This window comes from Chanodichthys erythropterus, chromosome 2 (assembly GCF_024489055.1).
Source record: "Chanodichthys erythropterus isolate Z2021 chromosome 2, ASM2448905v1, whole genome shotgun sequence".
Taxonomy (NCBI): domain Eukaryota; kingdom Metazoa; phylum Chordata; class Actinopteri; order Cypriniformes; family Xenocyprididae; genus Chanodichthys; species Chanodichthys erythropterus.
In genome coordinates this window covers 29,703,575-29,728,864 of record NC_090222.1, presented here as the reverse complement: position 1 = coordinate 29,728,864, position 25,290 = coordinate 29,703,575, and the positions used below count along the sequence as shown (strand labels likewise).

Genomic DNA, 25,290 nt, shown 5'->3' with positions numbered 1-25,290 from the left:
GAAGTAAGATGAAGTTTCAGTACATAGGGTCAAGAGAAATAGTTCACTCTATCAAAGTTTCTGACCCAATTTAGATTTTTCCTGAGCCAGTGCTGGGAAATAGATTGGATAATTTGATTCTGACTTGCCCTGGTAATTTTCCGCCTCTGTAAGTGTGTGTATGGGTGTGTATTTGTAGAGAGCACTACATTGTTCACTGGCAGTGAGTAAAAGGAGTGTTGTGTGACTAAAGTGCCAGTCAGGGTGAGTTGGGCGAATACGTGTCACATTGATGATCCTTGGCCTGAAAATAGTCAGTAACAGGGTCATCCTCTTATCTTGTCAGAACATTGGAGCTTTGCAAACTGACAGGGCCTGAGGGGCATATTCAAAGTGGTCTCTCATTTTCCTGCTTCTCATTTATTGAAGTTGTTTGAAGCCTTGATGCAACACCAGGACTTGTGAATCTCCAACATCAGTACGTTAAATGTACAAATTTGTGTTTGCACTTATTTCTGATGCAGTTTAATATAAAAAAGCCCCTGATCCTTCTTTCTGCTGTATACTGTGTGAACTGAGGCTGAGACCGAGTTCTTCAGCACACTGGATGGTTCCGACACCCTCCTTCATTGAGGGTATTAAGACCTAGTCATAATGAGCGTCATTCACTGCCTCTGTTGCTCTGCATCATGGGGGCACATCAATGGCTCACCAGTGACTGGCCACAAATTAGCCAGACAAGAAGCACAGGAGCTGAATGGCTGGCTGTGCTCTGGCAAATATGGGATTAGAGAAGATTCAGGATATGACACAAAAGGGAAGGATGAATGTCAGTGGCAGTAGAAAAAAGAGCGATGGATTTAAAACTTCATCTGATGCTTGTGCAGCAGGCCATGGATATCATGTCATGAATGAATAGCTGAGGTTTCATCATGACTCAGCATTGCGTCAGTCTCAGACAGATGGCCTTCGTCAATGGCAAGTCGTAGGATTGTGTTGTATTTTTAGAAGTAAAAGTTAGTTTAAGCACTCGTAGAACACATAATGAAGTGTTTTCTACTCTGGCCTTGACGTTCTGAAAACTCCAGATACATTATGGCAGAACGCTCTCGAGAGAATGGCTTTGACTGGTACAGAAAGTGTTCTTTGGCCAAGGAAATCCTGGAAGCTGTACGGCTTTTCTGATAAGATGTTTCCTGGAACAGAATGTTGTGCTTGCTGGAATAAAGGAGGAGCCTTGGTTCTGTTCATTAACAAATAATTGATTGTGTGTCTCCAGGTAATCTCTTTTTTTAATGATGATATGAATGGAGTTGCTCTGATTTATGACTGTTTTTCATCATCCATTCTTCTTGTGGGCCTGTACAGCCTGTCCAAAATTAAATGCTCACTTAAATATATACAGATTGTGAATTTAAATTATGCGAAAAACATATTAAAGTGAAATCAACACAATGGCTTATTTACATAAATCCTATTTTTAGGTAGGGCTTTATGGTGTTGTCTCTCCTGTGTCCCTGTGTTTTCCCAGCTATTCCTAACAAATGCCTGAAGCATTCTCAGAACGATACCAGGAAGGGTGTTGTACTTCCTCTTGTTCCTCTTATTGTACCCAACCTAACCAGTTAAAAGTCAGATTATCCTTATCTGTACTGAGGAAAATTACTATTTTGTAAACCATGTGAACCCAAAACCTAATGGTCAAATTTCTGTTTATTTTATTATTTTTAGTTATTAATTTCTTCTAAAAGCCAAGTTTGCTTTTTCTCAGTTTTAGTTAATATACCTCAGACCAGTGCTTCAATACATTTTATTCCATAATTTTATCCCACCATCTCTCACCATTCCTTACTAGCTAAGTGGAAATAATTCTTTCCATTTCACTCTTCCTTTACCATGCCAATGAATATATAAAGATTTTAATCTGTCTTTTACTTGAGGGAGAGAGTTTTGATTGCTGTTGGGAGTGTAATGATCCCATGTAATTAGTCTCACAATAAATTGCAATAACATGTTGCACAGCTGGGAGATGTTGCTTTGTTGCACTGGAATAATCTCCTTCCCTGGAAATGAAAGACTTATTTAGGCCTACGTGTGTCTGCTGCATGTTTTAGCACTTCCTGAGAAATATCATCATGTGAAACTGAAATGTATCAAGTTACCTACCAACAGAACTAACATCATGTTAAATACAAATGATTGATTCACATTCAAAGTGTACTTTTTACTGAACTAATAGAATTATTAGTATATTTCCAAGAAATAATGTATTTAAAGGAACACTCCACTTTTCATTTTCCAACTCCCCTAGAGTTAAACAGTTGAGTTTTACCGTTTTCGAATCCATTCAGCCGATCTCCGGTTCTGGCGGTACCACTTTTAGCATAGCTTAGCATAGTTCATTGAATCTGATTAGACCGTTAGCATCGTGCTTAAAAATGACCAAAGAGTTTTGATATTTTTCCTATTTAAAACTTGACTCTTCTGTTCTTCTGTAGTTAAATCGTGTACTAAGACGGACAGAAAATGAAAAGTTGCGATTTTCTAGGCTGATATGGCTAGGAACTATACTCTCATTCAGGCGTAATAATCAAGGAACTTTGCTGCCGTATCATGGCTGCAGCAGTGCAATGATATTATGCAGCGCCCGTGAGCCTCTGCTTGCACAGGGAACGTGCCTTGCAACCATGGAGACGTATGTGAGAGACGCTGCGTAATATCATTGCACTGCTGCAGCCATGATACGGCAGCAAAGTTCCTTGATTATTACGCCTGAATGAGAGTATAGTTCCTAGCCATATCAGCCTAGAAAATCGCAACTTTTCATTTTCTGTCCGTCTTAGTACACGATTTAACTACAGAAGAACAGAAGAGTCAAGTTTTAAATAGGAAAAATATCAAAACTCTTTGGTCATTTTTAAGCGCGATGCTAACGGTCTAATCAGATTCAATGAACTATGCTAAGCTATGTTAAAAGTGGTACCGCCAGAACCGGAGATCGGCTGAATGGATTTGAAAACGGTAAAACTCAACTGTTTAACTCTAGGGGAGTTGGAAAATGAGCCTATTTTCAAAAAAAGTGGAGTGTTCCTTTAAAATATATTTCCTTGGAAATAAAAATATATTTTCTTGGAAATAAAATATATTTCCAAGAAAAATGCTTTATTTCCATTGGTTTTTAGCCCAGCAAATTTTGCGTAGTGCACACCTGCTTGTGTGAGGCCAATAATGTGATGAAAAAGTTTACTTTAGTCTTAATCTGGTCACTAAATTCTGCAGGATTACAGCTATTTTAGTCAGGTGAACCTGAAACACTCCTTTCATATCTCAGCTACAAACAGGAGTTTAAACCCTCATCAGCAATGGAATTATAGATTGGGAAAAAAAAAATCATCAGGACAATACATCTTATTATTCCTCTTCATTAGCCTTTTTTCCATGAAAGGGGCATTTTTACCAAATTAGCATAATGTTATTGAAATGGATCTTTTCATTCTATGCAGCGATTTAAATTCACATTATCCATTTGAACTTCAGAGAATGAGCAGCAAATTAAAACTGGATTAGTATCAAGAGAATTCATAGCTATCAAATCAAAGAGCTGTAAATAATTGTGAGTTATGTGGTCTTAAGTATTTTCAGTTATCTCATTTGTGAGGAGATCTTAACACTGGAGCTTTGGAGATCATTTTTATGACTGTTGTTAAATTGGCCATTATATTATTAAAAATATAGCAGAATCAGAATCGGAAAGATTTATTGCCAATTATGTTTCACAAAAGGAATTTGTTTTGGTGGCAAAAGAAGCTTCCAGTGCACAGACACAAAAAGTGTACACAGATAGTGAAATAAAAAAAGATATCTGAATAAGATACAGAATATAACAAAATATTGTATGTATAGGTGTGCTATATACAACAAATAGGATATATACACACACAGAAATGCTGTTATTATACTATAAAAATGAAATATTTGATGATCATGTTTGCCTCTTGCTATATCAGTTTAGAAGAGGAGCAGCAGGTTAGTGAATGGATTGCTCTCTTTTTCTCTCCCTGGAATTCAGACATGTTTTACTATCACCAGACCTTCTAGTGTAAACAGTCTCAGCGTTTCCATGGAAGTGAGGGGTGGTATGAGAATCAGAACCACAGTCCGACTAACCCAACAAACCCCGGCAAAGAGAACGGATTAGAAAGATAACGCATTATAACAGAGTAAAGATCTAGACTCGTTCTGACCAATAAATGCATATGTAACTTACTACTAAATATAATATAAACAGTACTATGATGTTAAAACATCATTTATAAAGACTACTGAGAAAGAAATTGATCATTTTTACAAAGTTATCATTTAGCATCCTGTCCTGTCTTGTACAGAAAACCTTACCCTGTTAAAGAAGGGCAGTTTGTTCACATTTTGTAAACAATATTTTATAAACAGTAAAGTATTTTAGTCCATAAAATCATTGCACGGAAGACAGCAGTGTGGCCCAATACTGTTTGATGTACTGTGGAGGACAGCGTTATGTGGCTCTTCTCAGAGGATTTGGAGATGATTGTCAATCTAGCTGCAAAGACTCTTTTAAAAAAGCTATTTTATAGTTGAACCTCTTTTGTGTGACCTGTGGAGCATCTCACACATTTACAAGCATATTGATCCAATGATAACACAAGTAATATACTGATAAGATCACAGCCTAATTATTTGTCTAAATCAGCACTGTTATTTGATCAACGTTGAGTTCAAACATGCGATTTTATGCTTAAATCTGAATGTAATCAGTCAGTATCTTAAATTAGATGAGAAATTAGTTTAAATTGAGACTTAAATCTAATTAAGACTTTTAGTTTGAAACACTTCAAAAAGCAGCATTATCTTTTCTGAGCATCTGTACATCTTATCTTGAAAGCGCAGTCAACTTCTCCAGCAGATGTGTACAAATCCTCTCTTCTATCGCTAAACAAAACCTTCTTTAGGCAGCATTATCTCGCATACTGCCAACCAGGGGCATCTAAAGTCTGGTATCATGAAACAAAAACACATCAGAAACTCAGAGACCACATATTTCTCTCTTGTTATGCCCTCTTTTTTTCCATACTGAACAGATTTATATGAAATCCCTAATGAGACAACAAAAGGCACAAGCACCATGAACATAAAAGTCAGAGAAGAGAGTAAGAATGATTAGTTTCTGCTAACCCAAAACTTAATGGTCACAATGTCCAGTTTTCAGTCTTCTACTGTCATAGTGTAATGCATGTTTATACCTTTATTATGCGGCATCATTCAAAAAGATATATGCAAATTATAATGAAAACCACAAGGAAAACAAAATAGAATTTATAAGTCCTTATAAATATATTTTATAAGTTTTATAAGTCCTTTCCTCTGACCATTTTAAACTCTTAGCAGTTTTAATCATATTCATAAAATGAATGTTTACTTTTTCCCTTTGGGGTGTTTTTCATCATTAAATGTTTGGATACTCATGAAATAAATATGATGGAATTAGAAATCAAGCTCCATCAACAGACTGGAAAAAAAAAAAAGAGTTCTATCCATCAAATGGAAGAGTTCATCTCAACTGAACGTGGAAATACATATAAAATGCAAATATTTTCTCTGTGTATGAATGAATAACAGAGGCTTTAATATACAGTAGCAAAAATATAGGTTTATATGTACATGTTGAGGCAAATGAAGCTGAATAACAAAGTTTTTAGTGATTTACAATCCTATGTTGAAGAACAAAACCATGCTTAAGTAAAAAATACTCAGACTTTATTGAATATGTGTCAAGAGAATACATACAAGGTCCTCAAAATAAAATACTATGAATGAGATCATTAGAAGGTGAAATGGAAAGGCTTTCATTGTGAGTTCCCTTGGATGTGAATACAGCAAAGTGAGGGAATGATCATGTCCTTAATACAAAAACACCATGATTATCATTGCTAACAAGCTGAAGTTGTCCAATTTATAAAAGTGCTGCTGACAGAAAACACTCTTGAGAAACCAATGAAATTGCAACACTGCCGCAGTACTTGAGGTGATTACAAATATAGCCAATATCCTCCATGATGAGGCTGTTTGCCCACTAGAGAATCTCCCTGTTTGATCCATCAGTTACAATTGTAATCATTCTCAGTGTCTTCTGTGCCATTTAAATGATTCTCCAGTTCCTGTATGACGGCTTCCCTTCCCATTTGGTCGTTTCTCCTCTTTTCCATGATCAAATCCTCTAAACTTTGAAAGTCCAAAATGTGACTTTTCTTTTCAGACAGTTGCAGTTTCATCTTGTACGGCTGCTTTCCAATTCGAATCTCCCCTCCAATTTTAAATTCGCGTTTGCCAAACCTGCACCAGGCAGCGAAGCATTCAGAGTTCTTCCAGCAAATATCTCGCTCTTTCATCCCTATTTGCTCCATGGCATTCTGCACCACAACATCCGGGCTCAGCGCGCGGAACTTATACAGGTCGTTTACAATTCTGCCCCTTTTACCTTGACTTGCGTCAAAAAGAAAGTCGCATTTAATCTCGTTTCTGTGCAAATGGACTACCTGTAGGTCGCCAACACATACCGCCCAGTGCGGGTACTGGCCGATAGCCACAAACTCCACCAGGTCACCGGGATTGCACTTATTCGGTAAGTTCTCACACGACAGCGTTCCCACTTCGCCGAACCTGCTACTCCTTTCGTATATACACTCGTCGCGATAATATACCGCGCATTCTAATTCATTGCGGCAGTCGTAATGTTTGACATCTTCTTTTTCTGTCTCTTCGATGTGGTCCTCTTGCTCGTCGTCATCCGTGGAGAAAATGTAAGACACACCGATCCGTGGAGTGTCGTCCTCTGGGTCGAATCCATTAGGGTCAGTCGTGGGTAATTCATTGTAATTCAAATGGGTAAGTTTCTCCACTTGATTCCCCATAACAATGTCCGAAACTCGTGTGAACAATTTCGCGTCCCACCTGTATAGTTCGGGATTTCAAAAACGCAACACGTAATCCGGCTTTGGAGCCCAGTTCAGGTCTAAGCCATGTCTTCTTTTTATCAGCGAATAGCTGTTTTGAGTAATTAGTACGTGATGTGCGTTTTGGCATATCATACAGTTAACCGAACTGTTTGCAAGCAGTTAGAAATGTTCAGTTTCAGTCTGCGTTTCCGAACAGGTGCGTCTCACCTGCTCACTTCCTGGTGCGAACCGCAGACAGGGGAAGCCCATCGGACACTGAGGTGAACGCACGGGGAGTCCTGCTGTTAACGTCTTCTGTGAAGAAATGTTCTTTTGCGGAGTTATTTCCTGTCTTTCCGCGTAATGGATAATGCCCAGGGCTCTTTGAAGTTCTGGTAGAGGCAGTAGAAGCGCTCTTTGTGAAATAGTAGCGAGCGTAATGTTTACTCCAGGCACGGTCAGTTAAAGAAACAGCGCACAATTAGACTGGACCGATTTACGTTTTTCAGTGAACTAAACACACTGAGAGTCTACAGTTTAAAGATTACTTTCTGCCCAGATGCTATATTTTTATAATATATCTACATAAAGACGTCAAATACGAGAGTGAATGCAAGTCAACGGGTTTTTATTGACTTAGTGTCTTATGTGACACATCTGAACTTTAAACTCAAACTAACTGACATTTTCAGATATCATGATGACGCAATACTACAGAGTAGGCTACTACAGATATACTACAGGTCAGTTCTTTAAAATCTTAAAACTTTAAATGCTTATTATACAAAGGGACTCTAATGGATTCTTTTTACATTTCCAGGGTTCTCAGAAGTGCTGTCATATTGGGTAAACTTCTATAACGGCCAAAACAGCAAATATAATTTTTCTGTTCCCATTTGCTCCAATAGCAAAAGAAAAAAAAATCCATGATAGCATTTCCACGACTTTCCAAAAGAGGGGAAAATATAGAGAGACTGATTACAGCAGAGAGAATGATGTGAAATTTGTCGTCACTCCCTCAGCCGTTGTATTAGAAGCACCCCTACAGCAGTATTAATTTGTTTTGTGTAATTAACTGCCAAGGTAATATAACACAAAGTATAGCATTAGAAATGTATATTAATCTTTTTTTTAAATGACAGCAGCCAATCACATTACTTCCAGCTTACTTTCCATGCTATGCTAGCTGTCATCTAATGATAAACAGAGCACACGCCTGCTTTGGTGCTTGAAAAGTTGAAAAATTTTCAACTTCTGCCGCAAGCAACGGCAGTGACGTCATGCATTGCTGAACTGAATTGTGGGTTCCTTTGCACCACATCAATGGCGACGCTTGCGGCAGAAGTTGAAAAATGCAGCAGACGTGTACTCCTGTTTATCACTGAGTGACAGTGATACAACGCTGGTGTGTACTCAGTTTAGCATTGAATGACCGTTAGCATAGCATAGCATGTAAGTTAGCTGGTATGATGGTTGCGTCAGTACCAAGCTTTGGAGACGCCCTCTGTCAGGTGTCCATGCCAGTGGCCCGTGTGAATGCACCGTAAACCAGGCTTGAAGCTGTCAACACTGGACAAAGCGTTGCATCGCACTGCCCATGTCTGGTGTAGACAAATGCATCCAAAATCGTTTATTATCTGAGTAGGTACTACATTTGAATTTGAATTTACTTCGCATACTTTAAAAACTACGCTCCTAAGTAGTACGAAAAAGTCCCTTTAAGACAAGTCATTTCATCACTCGGTGGCCATCTTTGAAACGCGTCTCGGGCATGCAAGTGCAGCTACTATCTCTTTGAATGGGGAAACATCAAATTCTCCAAAGCTGTTTGCCAAGCTTTCGATTAAATTTCATATTTGAAATCACCAATGAAATCTGACAACTATCTCACAAATTTTGTTTCTAAACGCTCGAATCATGACAAAAAAAAAAGCATTTTTCAGGTTGGATCAAGCTAATGCGCATGCGCAATCCTAAAGTGCGTGTCTCTTGTCTCATTTCAGAGGTGCAAGTCTTACTGTTTCTAGAGGAACCGGAGCTTCTAACGGGTGACTTTACCGATGACTTTACTGTTATTCTATAATCTTTGGACTTACTACATCCGCCATGTTGCTACTGTCACATAATGTACCAGCATCAGTTGCGTCGCTTCACTTCCATTCATAAATTCTCTCCCGTGGCCTCACTGGATAGTAAAGTGTCCATCAAATGCGCACTTAAGAATCTCGGTGGAAGTAGTTAGTTATCAAGGGACTTTTCGCCCATTATTTTTCTGAATACTATGTATTTGGAAATACTTTTGGAGTACTGTTTTTCACAATATATATATGAAAGTATATAGCAATTGTGTTGCCCTACTTTTTTGTGAAGAGTTACTGTAACCAACAGCTTTTTGATTGCTGTTTTCAGTGGACAGTGCATCAACAATATACTGTCATTATATATTATTTTATTATATTTAGACATTACAAATATATTTTATCATTAAATTTTGATATAAAATCATTATATCAATATTAAGCACTTAAATATATATTGCAAAAATTTACATGAAAAAAAATTGGACATGATATAAGAAATTAAGATGGTACAAGAATTTGAATTATCAGTACTGTACATGTTTGCATCTGTGAAAAATTATATAATGGTGTCTACCCTGAATAAAGTCCTTTATCGCATCCTTCACTTTGAATACAGTGGCAGTATCTTCAGAGGCGTCTCCCACACTCAAAAAAATGAACTTTCACTGTTGTTAGTTTCACTCAAACCACCCTTGTTCACATTACTTAAACTCATGTAACTACATGAACGTAATTTAACTGCATTGTTTCTACTAAAATTGAGTATTGTCAGCTTTACTTAGTAAGTGTTTGTTTAGTCAACTTAACATTGCTGTGTGAAACGCACACATTATTGTTGACATAACTAACTGTGCAGTAGATCTGTAGTTCCCAGCATGCTTTGCAAGGGACTGCATTAGGAGAGTAAATTTAGGGATTAAAGTGTTATTCAGTAAAGGGAAAGATGTTGTTAGTTTATGTTAGTGTTTAGTGTTCAGTTATGTTGGACATTTAGAGTAGTTTCTGTAATGTTTTTGAATTTTGTGGTTACCATCATGCAGAAGAGTGTCGCACTCATATACGCATGCTTATAGGAAGAAATTCCTGCTGAGTTTGTTCAATTAGTTATTTTTTGAGTGCATTTTGGGGTGAGGAGCTGCATTCTGATATGTTGTATCCTTTTTATTTAAATGACTATTCAAAAAAAAAAAGTGTTACGCCTTACGTAATCAACATAACATTATTAAGTAAACTGCACATATAAATATTATGTAACAGTGACATTCAAATTATTTGTATTTACTCAAAGAAATTTTGTCAGCTTTACTTAAATTTCTTTTGTTCATTCAACTAAATAGTTTTTTGTACAAATTACTCAATATTGTTGCGTGGAACCACTTGACACTTATTTTTTACATAAATCCAACAATTAATTTTTTTGAGTGCATGATGTACTTCAGCTTGTGGTATCCAGTCCAGGGCAGGAGGGTCTGCAGTGTTTTGTCCTGTGTTGTGGATTGCCAAACAGCTAGCCTCTGGCTGTCAGTCCATCATCCCCAGTGCAGGGGTTTCTCTTGCCCAGAAGCGTGCCTCAGCTCTTAATTACCTAACGTAACAGCTGGCCAGTAAGTCTGCAGTATATTTGCTCACTCCAGCGTGGAGATATCTGACTGTCGCCGTGAGGCACATCACCAGTTACACCAGTTACAAGCCAAGCGTCCATCTCCCAGTGCCACATCAAAAAAAAAAAATTCCTTCAGCCTCCTCACAGTCTCTTCAGACCAGACACACCTGCTCCCTCAATATTTAAGCATTAATATTAAATTTCATATTGTGCTTATATAATGAATTCTATATGTGCCAAAAACAGATGTACTTTAACATTTTTATGTTAATTGTGTAGCCTACAAAAGACACCGCTTTATGATTCAGCAATCAATCTTCAGAGTGACATTTCACTGAAGCCGTATGTTAAAAAGATCCACACACCCCTCATCTCCATCCTGGTGAGTAAACAGAGGAATTTCAACTACCTGACATTTCAGTATTGGTCTGACAAAACCACAGGAATTCCTCTGAGTGTTCGAACTCTACAAAGATATTTTTTTTTAAGTTTCCTTCACCCGAGAGCCTGTACTCGGGCCATTTTGAATGCCAAGGAACCTTGTGTCAGTATGCCTGTGACACCGTATGAAGCTGTCTGCCACCGCTGAGGATATAAAGATAAACAGCGTTGCCTTCACACTGACTCGCTCAGTGAAAGAACTCATTATTTAGTTTCCTCAACTGTTAAAAAAAGACGTCTGGAACACAACCCCACCAAGAGTAAACAAAATAGGGTGAAAGTGCCAAACTAGTGGGAATGTGTCTTATGTTTTTGTTTCCAGTGGCTATGCACTGGTTACATCAGAAGAATTTTAAGCAGCTAATAGTAAGCCCCTTAAGATCCCTCTTTCTCTCTATAGGTTTCCAAAGGCAACTGCACTCCATCAAAGGTGTATTATTGCTGAAGGTGCATGGTGTGTGTCTGTTTGTGTCATGCCAATGAAGCCTACCAAAAGCCTGGACTGGCTGCAGAGAGAGAAATGAAAAGAAGGCAGAGAACATTGTCAGGTGACAAAAAGTTGAGGTGAAAATGACAAAGGTATGTAATGTTATTGAACGCAACTCTGTTATCTGCAGTTCCATTGTCCCACTGATATTTGTTTTTCTTAAACTAATAGAGTGTGTTATATTAATAGTGTGTTGTCCTGTAATACACTGTGGATTAGTTTAAAAAAAAAAAAAACACTTTTAGGTAAGCTAGTTTAGTGATCACTAATATTGAGTGCAGTGAAACATTTATTTGTATAATCATAATACCCAACATGTGTGATGACTACCAGGACGTATTTTTTCTCAGTGAGTTCATAAGTATCATTTGAGCTGCACTGACCTCTAGAGGAACATGACATTTTAGCTCTCATGTCACACAGTAATATGCCAGCAGGCCTAAAATAGTGTTCCTGTAGACCAGAGCCTTTCAAACTGGGGTCCAGGGACACCCCAGGGGGCTGCAAAGAGGTGGTAGGGTCTCTTTATTTACTAAATGAATTTTTTAGAGCTGTTAATGTGTGCATTTAAGATATTTGTGAAATATGTTTAACATAATTTTTTATGTTCACATTCACTAAATCTAAGATTACATTCTGGTCTGAAATCAAATCAAGATATTAATTGCTAATATATATGTGTGTGTGTGTGTGTGTGTGTGTGTGTGTGTGTGTGTGTGTGTGTGTGTGTGTGTGTGTGTGTGTGTGTGTGTGTGTGTGTTAGTATTAGTGTAATGACAATGTATAAGCCAATTATTTCACTTTGGAAAGCTATTTGATTTAGTTGCCTTAAAGGCACAATATGTAATATTTTTGGATTAAAATATCCATAAAACACTAGAATAACGTTATATATTTTGACTTGTATACTTACATTATCCCAAATGTTTCCAACAATTTTTAAATCCTGAGAAATCCACAATTTTAATGGCCCCTTGTCATTGTTTCGCCTGTCAGTGACGCCGTATCTGTGTTACCGTGGATTTCTAGTTTTACTTCAGTAGAAACCATGGAAACACCAAATGCACTTTATATTATGTGTTTTATTAGACAGGTGAGCAACCGTTTGGATACCACTATCTACAGAAAACGAATCATCAATCAACCGCTCAACACGGTTAGTCTGGTGTTTTCTCTTTTTTTGTTATTTACCGCGAGTAACATGTTTGTTTGTACCAAAAAGTAATTCAGACAACACTATTTTGTCAAGTGGCTAACATAGCATAATCAGGAAGAGTGTAGTAACAGTAATACAGCATTTTCTCCACCACACAGTGCTTTAAAATGAATTGCATGACATTTAGCAACACAAGTCATCTAGCTTTTATTAATATGATACTAATATCAATCTTGCTTACTGCAATGTGCAGCAAGTGTCACATACCAACTGAGCTAATGCACAGAATCGCGTTATAACAACTTTCAACACATTCAAATGTATTCAGTATGATTGTTTTGACCAAGTAAAACAACGCTGCATTACCTAACGATTTTAATTTGCTAAATAAAGTGACCTGTATAAGTAGTAAATCAGCACTTGCGGCTATGTCATTAGAATGACATAAAATGATGTAAATTTAATTGATCAAACGTAACTGTAAAAAAGTTCAATGGAACGGCAGCAAGAGCGGCATATAAGCACAATAAAAACAGCAACGTAAAACGTCCCAGGCTCTCGGCCACGCCCTGCTTCTTACCACAGTCACATTAATAAAACTTTAATACCTTAGCTCATCCATGAACATGATTTTTGTCCCATCAGATTGCTTTCCATTAGCTGTGGATGTGAAGAGGACAACTCCCATGATTCCATGCTCATTCATGGCTTCATCAAGCTACGCCTTTGTTATTGTTTTGAATAAGTGTCCTCTAGCAGTGAAACTTATGTACTGTGCCTTTAATAATATTAAATGTAATATTTTCCTCACACAGTATAAATGGATTTTTACACACAAAAATATACAGTTGCCTTAATATTTATTAACGGCGTCTCTTACAAAGACTATTGTATTTGGTCCTTAGCATCAAGAAGTTTGAAAACCCTTGCTTTAGACAACAATGTTGTTAAAGTTCCAGTAGTTTGCTACATGTCACAAGGATTTTCTTTGAAATTCTCATTCTTGCATTTGTTAATACTGTAAAATGCCAATACTGGATTGCTGATTACATGACAGCTGCTTTGTTTTCTCTGAACTTCGAAGAAAAAGCTTTAGTATCTGCTGTGTGGTGATGGTGATCATCCACTCGGAAAGTGGAACATTCTCTCCAAAAAAAAAACAAAAAAAAAGGCCGGAAGAAGTAGGTCGTTCAGATCTGACACATGACCCAATTTGCTATCTCACTATTTGTTATGTTCCCTTAAATTTCTGCATGAGCGAAGCAAACTGTGTAATATATCACTGTCATACTGATCTTTTAGAGGTCAGCCTGCAATTCCTAATGGACATATTGCATTTTGCATTGCAACTCTATCAGTGTATCAACTAATATGATAATATTGTAGAGCAACATGCACACGCACTTGTTGCAAGAAACTACCCAAATAAATGTTTCACAAAAAAAAAAAAAAATGCAAATATAGTCTTTTGTACTGTAGAGAGAGGCTCTTGTTTTATGGTAGTCTGTTTTTGAAATGTCTGTTGCAGCATTTGAGGAGAATTACAAAGGAGTCCATAATGGGAACCAAAAGATGAAAGTGCTCTTCAAAATGCATCACACGTTGTGCCTTAATATATCGAAAAACCCGTGTTTCTTTTTATTACGACTACTTTTCTCTATTCTCATAATGCATGGCAAAGAGAAATTTGTAATGAATAGGCGCTGTTTTGGTAGTGTCAATTATTGTAATGTACAAAGGTTTTGTTCATAGATCATGCAGGAGTGACACACATACAAACAAAATGCAGCTCTTTTACAAGTAGATTATTTGAATAAGAAATGAGATATCATATAAAGGTATATTCTAAGCTATAAAATAATTCATTATATTATTTAAAAATATAAAAATATTTTATATAATTATAATACAATATAATTTAGCTAATATTTTTTATTTATTTATAATATAATATAATAGTATAGCAATGTAATTAATATAATATATTTATATATAGTAATAGTAGCGAGGAATACAAATGGCAGAAGATTTTTGGAAAATCTAGTCTAGAGGTCATAACTCTCCATCTCTTGGTGTGACTGTTATTTACCCTTCATTTCCTCACACAGTGATAAGCAGGGTTAATCAGTGAGGATGCTCTCCCTGAGGCACAGGCGCTTTGGAATTGAGTGCTTAGCATGAGATAATTAACAAATGCAGACACACAGACTCACAGTAAAACATGTGGATGTTGTAGAACAGAGATGATCTGTGTAAAGTATCTATAGGCTTTAAAGTGCCCCTATTATGGATTTTTGAAAATTACCATTCATGTAGTGTGTAACATAGCTCTAAGTGAATGAAAGTTTTAAATCTGAAAGTGCACCATATATAAAGTTATTGTCTCTCAAAATTAAGAGTCGACTCAGAGTCAATTAAACAAGTCGTTTGTAAAACGAATCCCAAGCCGTTTCGTTGTGACGTCACAATGAAACATTAGCATATTGTCCGCCTACTTATTGCGCACACAGACGCCAGGGAAAATTCATTTTTCAACAATACCACAGCAGTACAATCTTTTGTTGTGTTCCCGTCATTTTACTGACTACTGCTTCTCAAACCTCGGGGAGTTTAACGCAGGATTCACAAAACGCTTGGATCAATGCTCAGTTTATTTGGACCAGATTACTCCTCTGAATCTCAACCTGTAAGCATGATTACTAATTGATGTTTATATTTTCTAGGGATCGTTCAAAATTCATAGTTTTGTATGTTATGTTGTATAACGTACACCCTAGTCTGTCTCCTGCTAACTGGCTAACTCACGTTTCTGTAGTTCTGCTGTTCAGATGTGGGTCCAATATTGTCTAAAAATGTGTCGATTAATGCAGCTTGTTATTCTTCTTATTACTTCTTATTTCTTATTACTTGGAGTAATGATCAAGGATGGAGCACGACTTTTGTTTAAATGTGTAATGCATTATCAGCTATTCACGTTTGTGCTCAGCTAACGTGGGACTTTACAACATAAAAAACACAGTTTTTTTCCATCTGCGTTTTTAATATTAAAGTAGAGTGGAGTTCTATCTGTATTGTAATTGAATTTTAAGATGCTAGTCTGTGCTAACTAGTTGAAGTATTCTCTCTGTAAACCATAAACACCCACTGTAATGTCAAACAATGATATAGCCATTTTTTAATTTGTTAATAGTTATGATGAAAAAGTCTTGTGTTCACATCTGGCCTAAATGTTTATCTTATGTTAGAGGTTTTCAGCTTCGCTTGGCATTCTGATACAGTTCCCATTGACGCACCTACACAAAGTATAACAGTGCTATCACATCTTATAAATAACTGGTGACACCATTTGAGAAACGTCCTACTGCAGCCGTGATTGCGAATCAGTTTCTGGTTGATCGACTACTTCAGACGTTTCATCGGACTCAGGCTCGAATTGATACGGTAAAATCGATGCTATCTTCTCTGTCCATACATTGAATACAATGTCTTGCGAATTGATAGCTGTCATTCAGTTATGGCAATGGGTGCTCGGTGAGCGCAGTAGACCAATCACAAAGTATTGGGCCATCTGACCAATCAGAGCAGTGTAGGTTCACGGAAAGGAGGGGTTTAGAGAGACTGATTCTTTGAACTGCTTCTAACGAATCTTTTACAAAACATTGAGAACACAGATGAAATGAAATGTATATTATGAGAAAACAAATTCATGTAAACCTGTTGTAGGAGACTCCCAAAACGATATTAGGAACCTTAATAGGGGCACAAGAGGGCTTTAATGAGTTCTCCTGACAGGTTACATATCAAGATTTGTACAAAGAGTCAGCTATTTTCATAAATGGCAGCTCTGGAGAATTTAAGGTCCCAACGTTCTCTGCTACAGAACATCATAGATGATTTTGTTGGAAATGTATTGCCTGCCATCTTTTCAAAGGGTATTGTGGTAGAAGTTCAAAGGGATTACTCAAGCCATTCATTTCTAGTCCTACAATGGGTATAGGGAGGAGCAGGAATTTGATTACCTTGAATTTCTTAACCTGACATTCTAGTTTTCCATCATTTAGTTTTTTCAATTTCAGGGGGTTTGTACATTGATGGCAATGCTAGGGTAGACAGTGAAATAATACCAACAGAATCAAACCATGTAATACAGGATGTTTAAAATATATAATCTCAGATCAGTTTCTTAATTTTGCTTCATCACATCTTTATTTCACTCAGCCACTGCATCAAGTTTTGTTTTAGGTTTCTATATCCATTACAAGATGATATGATTCTTGATATGAAATCTACATTTATTTGTTTGATTTTTTTATTTTTTTGTTCCAATGTGGAGACTGTTAGTTTGTTGCTTGTATTAACAACATATTAGCATAAGGTACATGAGAACATATTTATTTGAAGTTGTGGAACATTTTAGCTTACAGCATGTGAAACAGATGACAGCACAGGTGCAACTATTGCATAATGCCTCTCAGGTCACAAGACACCCCAGTGCAGGGAACTAACACTAGATGGCGCTGTTTATCTAACGCTTTTTTTCTAAAGGTCCACAGTAGTTCATGCAGAGAATCTTATTGTTAAAATTGTAAAAACTGTTTAAATTAATTATCAATAAGAGTTATATATTAAGATTATTTATAATCTTTTTTACTTGTTTAGTTTTTGTACCTATATTAATGAACATTAAAACCGTTTATTAATGCTTATGCAACTTCATACGCCTACAGTGCGACCTAAGTGCAGAACACTAACTTACCAAGACTACGTTCAAACAATAACCCAATCACTGCACTGTCTAATTTATATCTGCACATGATTGGCTTCAAAACTTTCAGCTTTAATGTCTCATCATACTGAGCCTTCATCGTCACAGTGCTGTAGTAACACAATGCTGGCTTTTCAAGGGATTAGTTTAAAATCAGGGGTCAAACTCTTAGAATAGCTTTTGGACACCAGCGGTGTTGTTTACAGCCTCGGTAAACATACACAAGTAGTGGAGCATGGAGCAATTCCGACACGCTATGCAGACAGTGAAGAAACTTGTGTTATGGAAAAACAGAGGGGGTGAGGGCGTACCACGAGGAGGTGTTAGCGGCACTAGCTCTAGTTCTGACAGAGAAGAGAGATTTCTATTTTTAGGGAGACTGGAATGTACACTGAGGCCTCTCGAAGGATTTCTGAACAACAAATAACATACCGCGGTCGCCCCAGTCTCTATAAACATCCACCTGCCAAACTCAGAAAGTGAACAACTTTCAGAAGTGTTTTTGAAAACAGAGGGACAAGTTTGAGCTCTGCTTGAGTTTTGATGATACATAGATATTTACAGGACTATCTAGAATGTGCTTTAAATCAGCTGAGACAAGGTAAGGCAAGATATGGCTGACACATCAGGTCTGTAAGCAGATGCTTTGACTGCAGGCATAACAATTCCCATGTAGTTTGTTGATAACTGCATGGCATTTTGGTGTATTGTCATGATATGTCAGTCCTCAGGCAAACTGCACTGCTCTAGTCTTGGAAGATTAATGTAATTGAGTGATGATGAACTTGCAGAATTGTTAATTAAGTGAATGTTGTCTGGCTATAAAGTATGATGATGGGGAATCATTTTCTTTGATTTCTTAAAATGTGCAATTGCAGATTATTTTAAAATGTGCACTGAATAATATGAGTGCTGGACTGTTTCACGGATGCAACTTTACACTTGTGTTTATTGTATCAGTCATATCATTTTTATTTATTTTGTAATTATCATTAATCATTTATACTTTTACATGTATTCACACACACATACATATGTATACTGTAATACTGTGTGTGTGTAAAAATCTAAAAAGATGCATAAACGATAAAATCACTGGATTTTAAAAATGAAATGGTTATATGAAATCCATAAGAGTTTTTATATCCACAAGAAAAATGTCTATTGGCATTGTGGTAACCAATATCCTAATTAAAGAAAATCTGTTATGATCATAAACGATTTGTCTTTTCTTCACAGCTTAGATGGTCCGATATTAGAAGTCCTACATTTTAAAGACAAAGACCTGATCTCCAGCCTCCTTCTGGAGCTGAACGCCTTGAGGAAGGACCAGATTCTCACTGATGTTGTTCTTTGCTCTGAAGGCAAAGAGATCCCATGTCACCGCAATGTTCTGGTGTCCAGCAGCCCCTACTTCTACGCTATGTTCTGCAGCTGCTTCCTGGAGACCCAGAAGCCCCGGATAGACCTCCAAGGTGTTCCTTATGACATTCTTATGGGTATAGTAGAGTATGTTTACACAGGGTCCATCAGCATCACCATGGAGCAGGTTCTCCCTCTGATGCAAGCTGCATCTATGCTTCAGTATGGAAGACTTTTTGAGGCCTGCTCGACTTTCCTGCAGACCCAGCTCAGTACGGACAACTGCCTGAGCATGATCAGGCTCTCTGAAATCCTGCATTGCTCTAGCTTACAGGAAAAAGCGAGAGAACTGGCTGTGAAGAGCTTCTCCGACGTGGTGGTCTCCGAGGACTTCTGCGAACTCTCTCTACCCGAATTGGTGAGCTACTTGGAGGACGACAAACTGTGCGTTGAGGAGGAGCAAGTATTTGAGACTCTTCTAGCTTGGATCCACCACGACCCATTCTCCAGACGTGGCACTATCCACGACTTGTTCCGTCGCGTGAGGCTGAGACACGTCCATCCTTCGTATCTTTTCCAGTTTATTGCCAATGACCCTCTAGTCCAGTCGTCTTCATTATGCGTAGAAATTATTGAATCCGTTCGTCGTCTTCTTTTTTCTGTTGGCACTTATTGCCCTGGTGATCTTGAGTCGCTTTGGGCGGTGCCACGACGGCAAAACTGCAAGGAGGCGCTTGTAGTTGTGGGCGGTCGTAAGAACGGCGAGCGGACGTCTCGTGAGGCGCTTCTCTACGACGAGCAGACTCGCTGCTGGCAGTGTCTCGCAAAAATCCCGCTACGCCTTTACCGGCCCTCTTATGTCTGCATGCACAGCATCCTTTATGTGCTCGGGGGCTTAACCATGAGAGCAGAAGGGCAGTGCACAGCTAGCAACAAAGTGTACACACTTTCTCTGAAAACAAACCAGTGGAGAATTGGAGAACCAATGCTGACGCCTCGATATGCCCATCAGAGCTCCACCTACCTGCAATTCATTTTCGTTCTGGGTGGATTGACGGCTGATGGACAGCTGTCCAATGGGGTAGAGCGATACGACACCATGTTCAACCAATGGGAGGTCATGGCCCCCATGCCCACTGCAGTTCTGCACCCAGCTGTAGCCGCCCATGACCAGAGAATATACGTCTTCGGAGGGGAAGACGCCATGCAGAAACCAGTTCGAATGATCCAGGTTTGATATTTCAGGCTTTTTGGGATGTTTAGTTGTACAGAAAATAAATGTCAATGATTTTGCAATGGTAAGAGATGTTTGTTCTTGATAGGTGTACCACATAGGAAGGAATCTGTGGTATAGGATGGAAAACAGGACAGTGAAGAATGTCAGCGCTCCAGCTGCAGTGATCAATGATAAAATCTACATTGTAGGCGGTAAGGAGTTTTTTTTGTTGTTGTTATTTGGTAGTAGTGTAAATATAATGTTACTGCGAGTTGGTATTAAAGTCACCATGAAGTCAGAATTGACAATTCTGTTTTAACATATTGCGTACTATTGAAGATCTCTCTCCTCCAGCAACCTGTCACTCAAATGGGATTGCAGCAATTAGCAAATGACAACAATCCGATCAATTCTCGCCTTCTACATATACATTATTAAATGTACTACCATAAAATTTTGGAATAATTAAGAGGTTTTTGAAAGAAAAAATGATTTCTGAAGGGTCATGTGACACTGAAGACTGAAGTAATGGCTGCTTTACTCTATAAATAAAGCATCTGTGAAAATTCAGCTTTGCCAACACATGAATAAATTACATTTTGAAATATTCAAACAGAAAACAGCTATTTTAAATTATGTATTATAGTAATAATATTTCACATTATTTCACATATTTTTGATAAAACAAATGCAGCCTTGTTGAGCATAAGAGACTTGTTAATTATTCCAAAACATTAGACCAGTAGCGTACAGCACAATAGGGAAGTTGGTCACAATTTCCATTTCATGACAACTTAACTTCTTTTTTTTATTTATTTAACAGGCTATACAAGAAGGATGGTAGCCTATGATGTTAAAACCAACAGGTTTGAAAAATGTGAAAATATGAAGGCCAGGAAGATGCATCACTCTGCTGCTGTTGTGAATGACAAGATCTATGTCACGGGGGGGCGCTTCATTAACGGTCACGAGAGTGTGGAGGACTCAGACGGCTTTGACTGCTATGACCCAAAGACAGACTCATGGGTGTCGATGGGAACTTTGCCATTCAAGCTATTTGACCATGGCTCAGTAAATCTGGTCTATCTCTCTGATAAGTTTTTGCCTACATGAATGTATTAATGTGACAGTGTAGTTTAGTTACATCGTACAGGCTTTAAATATGTGTCTCCAACTAAAATGGAGAGCATATTAAGATGAGAGACACATTTTTCGAAGCTCTTTGTCAGTGTTTGCACGTGTTGCTTTATTAATGTGTGTGAGGTTATTAGTTAAATAACTAAAATAGCTAAAATTGCCAAATAGCTGGACGATATTTAAAATTAAGCTTGGACTATGTAGCAAATGCAAGTATGGCACTTTTTTTTTAGATCACCCTGTTTAATGAACAATTAAATAATATTAGTGTTTACTACATAATATACATTACCTTTGAAAGTGAAGAGTTTGGAATTCTGTACTGTATTACTTTGCACTTGACGCTGAATAGTTGTACATTTTTAGTTTACGTGTACTTTTATTTAAACACATTCCTGCATTTTGTAAATTATTTATCGTGTTTTTTAACATCCACTGTTACTTATTTGTAAAATGTCTTATCTGACTGTATAGCATTTAAAGGGATAGTTCACCCCAAAAAATCATTTTTCCACCTGTAATCATTTGCTCAGCCTCATGTTGTTCTAAACTTGTATGACTTTCTCTCTTCTGCAGAACATTAAAAAAAAAGAAAAATTGGAAGGATAATTTCATTGTATGAACTATGAAACACTGAGACATTTTTCAAAACACATTTCTTTATATTTCCACAGAAGAAAGAAACTAATACAGAAAGTTTGGAATGACATGAGCGTAATTAAAACTATAAAATTCTATTTTCGGTGAATTATTCCCTTAATGGTTAAGTAAAAAAAATCCTCTTCCTGCCAAACAATTTACATTTTTTGTATAATAATGTATTTGTTATACTGTTCATTTGATCCTTTATATGTAATATCTATTCGATTTGAAATTAAATGCTTTTTAAAATCATGTTCTGATGTGATCTATACATCATTGTAAATAGAACATAAGAGATGAAATTCATGTGACATGCCACAAAAGGTGTGAGGACGCAAGACAGCAGATGTGTGAGAGAAATGTGTGTCTGAGTATGTGTTATTGCTTGTCTGTGTCTCACATGTCTTCCTGTCACTCTCCGTGAGACTGTAACAGGTGTTGGCAAGCCCAGACACGAAACCGTGAATTGCAAAGAAGATTCTGATGAGCCATTAAGAGACTTGCTACTGTATTGTGAATGCTGTGAAATGTGGTATGAATTCACAATACGCATTATCAACACTCTCCAACTAACCTTAACATGTTTATACAAGTCTAAGTGACTATGTGCTTTTATTAGACACATAATATATCTTGCATTAGGCAATAATCATGTTCTGTTAACTCACTGACATGCAAGGATGATAAAAAGTCTGTGTTATGATTACCCAATGTACTGTGAGATCTATAGTACTACATGTGCTGCTTGGGGTTTGCATTGATTAAACTACATCAAGCCTGTTCATATCTGAATGTTTCGTGCTGTAGCTTGTTCTTTTAGTTTGGAGATGATGGGATTCAGTCCTTGGGGGCCATATAGGTGATATGTTATTTTGGGAAACAAACAAGGGAGAACTTTACACCCCCAGAATCATGTGGCTCCATGACCCAGGCTACAGATTTGTTGGTCCAGGATGTAAATTGAAACATTTCACTGAGGGAATGATGAAATCGGTGTAAGAGCAACAGCAACAGGTGTGTTAGTGAGCAAGCGAGAGTGCATGTGATCATGTGCCATGTCCACCAACATGTACACAAAACAAAAACAGTTCTAGACAGTTCCATTTACTTCATTACATGAACGTTTTACATTGAATCCCTGTTTGTTTACTTGTTTTGCTCTTGTTCGACAGAGTCATTTTGAGCTTTTTTTAACATTAAATCATAAAATGGAAATATGATTGCCATCTACATGTCTAGGAAATCCCCTCATAGCAATTGTCCCTGAGCCGGGAGCCAAACAGTGAACATGGCTTGGGAAAAGATATTTTAGGAGAGGAACAAATGTCACGTTGTTGAATGTATTTGCCTCGCAATTGAAGCAAATGCCTTCCTGATGTGCAGTTAAACCTTTGGAATGAAATCTTAATGGAATGGGTCTCAGTCCACAATGTTACTAAAACCTTTCAAACATCTTTTTAAAAAGTTTAGACTGCAGTAACATATTTATGCTGGAAATCTGCCTAAATGACACTGTTTTCTTTTAGAGCTGCTGTACAGCTAAATGAACTGTTTGCATAATTGAATATTTTTTCTGTTAACACTGTAAAGCTGTTTTGAAACAATCTGTTATGTATAAAGCTCTATATAAATAAAGGTGACTTGACTTAAATGTTGTGCTTGTCAATGTTTCCTAATTGTTTCCTATAATATCACTAATCATTCTTCGGGATAAAATTATGAATTCATTCAATTGAAAGCCTAAATGAATCATCCTTTTCAATATACCAGACTGGAAAAAGGCAGAAGAGAGACCTGTTCTGGAGTCTTCTACCCTACTTTAAACACAGTAGGCATTGTTTACAGCACCCAGCCAAGTCATTTTACATCAGCGCTGCATTGGCTGTAGTGAGAAGATGAGGAGACAAATTGTTTGAGAAATGTTTCCTGTAAACTTCAGTACAGGCATGGGTGCATGTTGAATCTCAAATGAGTGTTTAACTACTGCGTGGGATGCATTTTTGTTTTGATTACAAGAAAAAACGTTCTGCCTCAACTTTGTCTGATAAAACATTATATAAAAAAACTCCTAAGTGTGCAAAATAATTCCTTGTTTGTATTTATAAAACGGTTAGTTCCTGTCCTTGATTCTGATTGGTCAATAGCTGTGTTTTATTCATGATAAAATGCTGCGTTCACGTCACATAGTATTTACCGGAATCTTGAGATAACAACAGGTGACGTTATATTCGGAGCTGTTCACGTCCTTTTGGTCCTTGAACTGGGAATTAAGCGTTTCCATGGCACCACTATCAACGCCTAAATGAATCTACAGCAGTCAGGTGGTACATGGGAGCTTTCAGAAAACTCCCAGCTTACAAGCTGTAATTACAAGCTCTACGAGGACGTGAATGCTTTTTACAAGCAAGAATCTCGTAACTACGAGGCCGCGTGAACGCACCTAAACATGGCAATGACCGCTTCACCCAACGGTTCTGTGTATCACTACACAACACTCTTAGCAATGTAAACTGTATGTTCTCAATTGATATTGTTCATTGAAGCTTACTGTTTTAAGTAGAAGAGTATTGTGAGAAAGAGATCGAGTGAGCGAGTTTATTACCTGCATTCAGATTTAGCATTTTCCTTTATGTTCATAATAAAAATATGTGTTTAAATGTCCGATGTATTATCTTGTCCTTTTAACAGTTAAAGGGTTTTCCCATGACTGACAGCGCTAGTCAAAGCATTTGTCAGTTATGTCTTGTTCCGTGTTCACAACAATTCAGTCTTTTCAATGTAAAAGTCTTGGCTACTGACTGACACACTCATAAAGACAGTCTTTGCCGCCATCTAATGGTGTAATAATGTAACTTCTGTTGCTGTTCACGGTCAGGGACTATTTTTTTCTGGCGGAAGGAAGGCTTTTAGTAAGAGTTTACTTCATGAAAGTTGCATTGTTACATACTTTTGGCTTTAATATTTGTATTGTGTGGTAACCGTTTTATAAAAGCAATAAGATACTCGAGGCTAGTGCTGTATCATGAATATCGTGAACTCCGCTTCTCGTCACGCCTAACAACGCCCTTCAGCCGTGACTTATTCACGATACAGCACAGCCTCTCGTAACTTATTTCTTACATAACTTTTTTTTAATTCATTTATCAATTTAATCAATTCATACGTTTATCCAGAAAACTTATTAGTGATGTTAGAGTGAATTCAGGTTGATTGGGAAACTTTTTGCCATTGAGATGACTGCGGAAAAGTGTCCCTAGTCAACCTAAATTCACCCCTAGTCATGGTTTAACCTGATCTCCACACTAGGATTTAGGAAACATTTAGGCAGATATCCAGCATGAATTATGTTACTGTAGTCTAAACTTTTTAAGATGTTTCAAATGTTTGTATTTCCTAAAAAAATAAATAAATCTATTTTCACATCAGTTTGCATATATTTGATTGAGTTGACAT

The 25,290-nt window shown here is 37.3% G+C and overlaps 2 protein-coding genes and 1 long non-coding RNA gene across 3 annotated transcripts; 2 read left to right on the top strand and 1 right to left on the bottom strand.

Moving 5' to 3' along the window:
- Nucleotides 1–5,456: 5,456 nt before the first annotated feature.
- lratd2b (LRAT domain containing 2b) lies at nt 5,457–7,584 on the bottom strand. The gene has a single exon (XM_067408984.1). The coding sequence runs from the start codon at nt 6,921–6,923 to the stop codon at nt 6,111–6,113; it is 813 nt and encodes a 270-aa protein (XP_067265085.1). The 5' UTR covers nt 6,924–7,584; the 3' UTR covers nt 5,457–6,110.
- A 4,081-nt stretch (nt 7,585–11,665) lies between these two features.
- Nucleotides 11,666–14,166, top strand: LOC137035569 (uncharacterized). Its single transcript, XR_010897098.1, has 2 exons — nt 11,666–12,715; nt 13,361–14,166. It is a non-coding gene; the product is annotated as an uncharacterized lncRNA (long non-coding RNA).
- Nucleotides 14,167–17,918: 3,752 nt separating this feature from the next.
- Nucleotides 17,919–22,155, top strand: klhl38b (kelch-like family member 38b). Its single transcript, XM_067408972.1, has 4 exons — nt 17,919–18,081; nt 18,720–20,073; nt 20,165–20,270; nt 20,882–22,155. The coding sequence occupies exons 1-4, from the start codon at nt 18,056–18,058 to the stop codon at nt 21,169–21,171; spliced, it is 1,776 nt and encodes a 591-aa protein (XP_067265073.1). The 5' UTR covers nt 17,919–18,055; the 3' UTR covers nt 21,172–22,155.
- The last annotated feature ends 3,135 nt before the right edge of the window (nt 22,156–25,290 follow it).

Excerpts from the sequence above, each read along its gene's own strand:
- lratd2b (XM_067408984.1), bottom strand. The coding sequence starts at position 6,923 with ATGGGGAATCAAGTGGAGAAACTTACCCATTTGAATTACAATGAATTA.
- klhl38b (XM_067408972.1), top strand. The coding sequence starts at position 18,056 with ATGTGCTTTAAATCAGCTGAGACAAG. Across the intron at positions 18,082-18,719 it reads TTTAAATCAGCTGAGACAAG|CTTAGATGGTCCGATATTAG; the intron begins GTAAGGCAAGAT and ends TTTTCTTCACAG. Across the intron at positions 20,074-20,164 it reads AACCAGTTCGAATGATCCAG|GTGTACCACATAGGAAGGAA; the intron begins GTTTGATATTTC and ends TGTTCTTGATAG.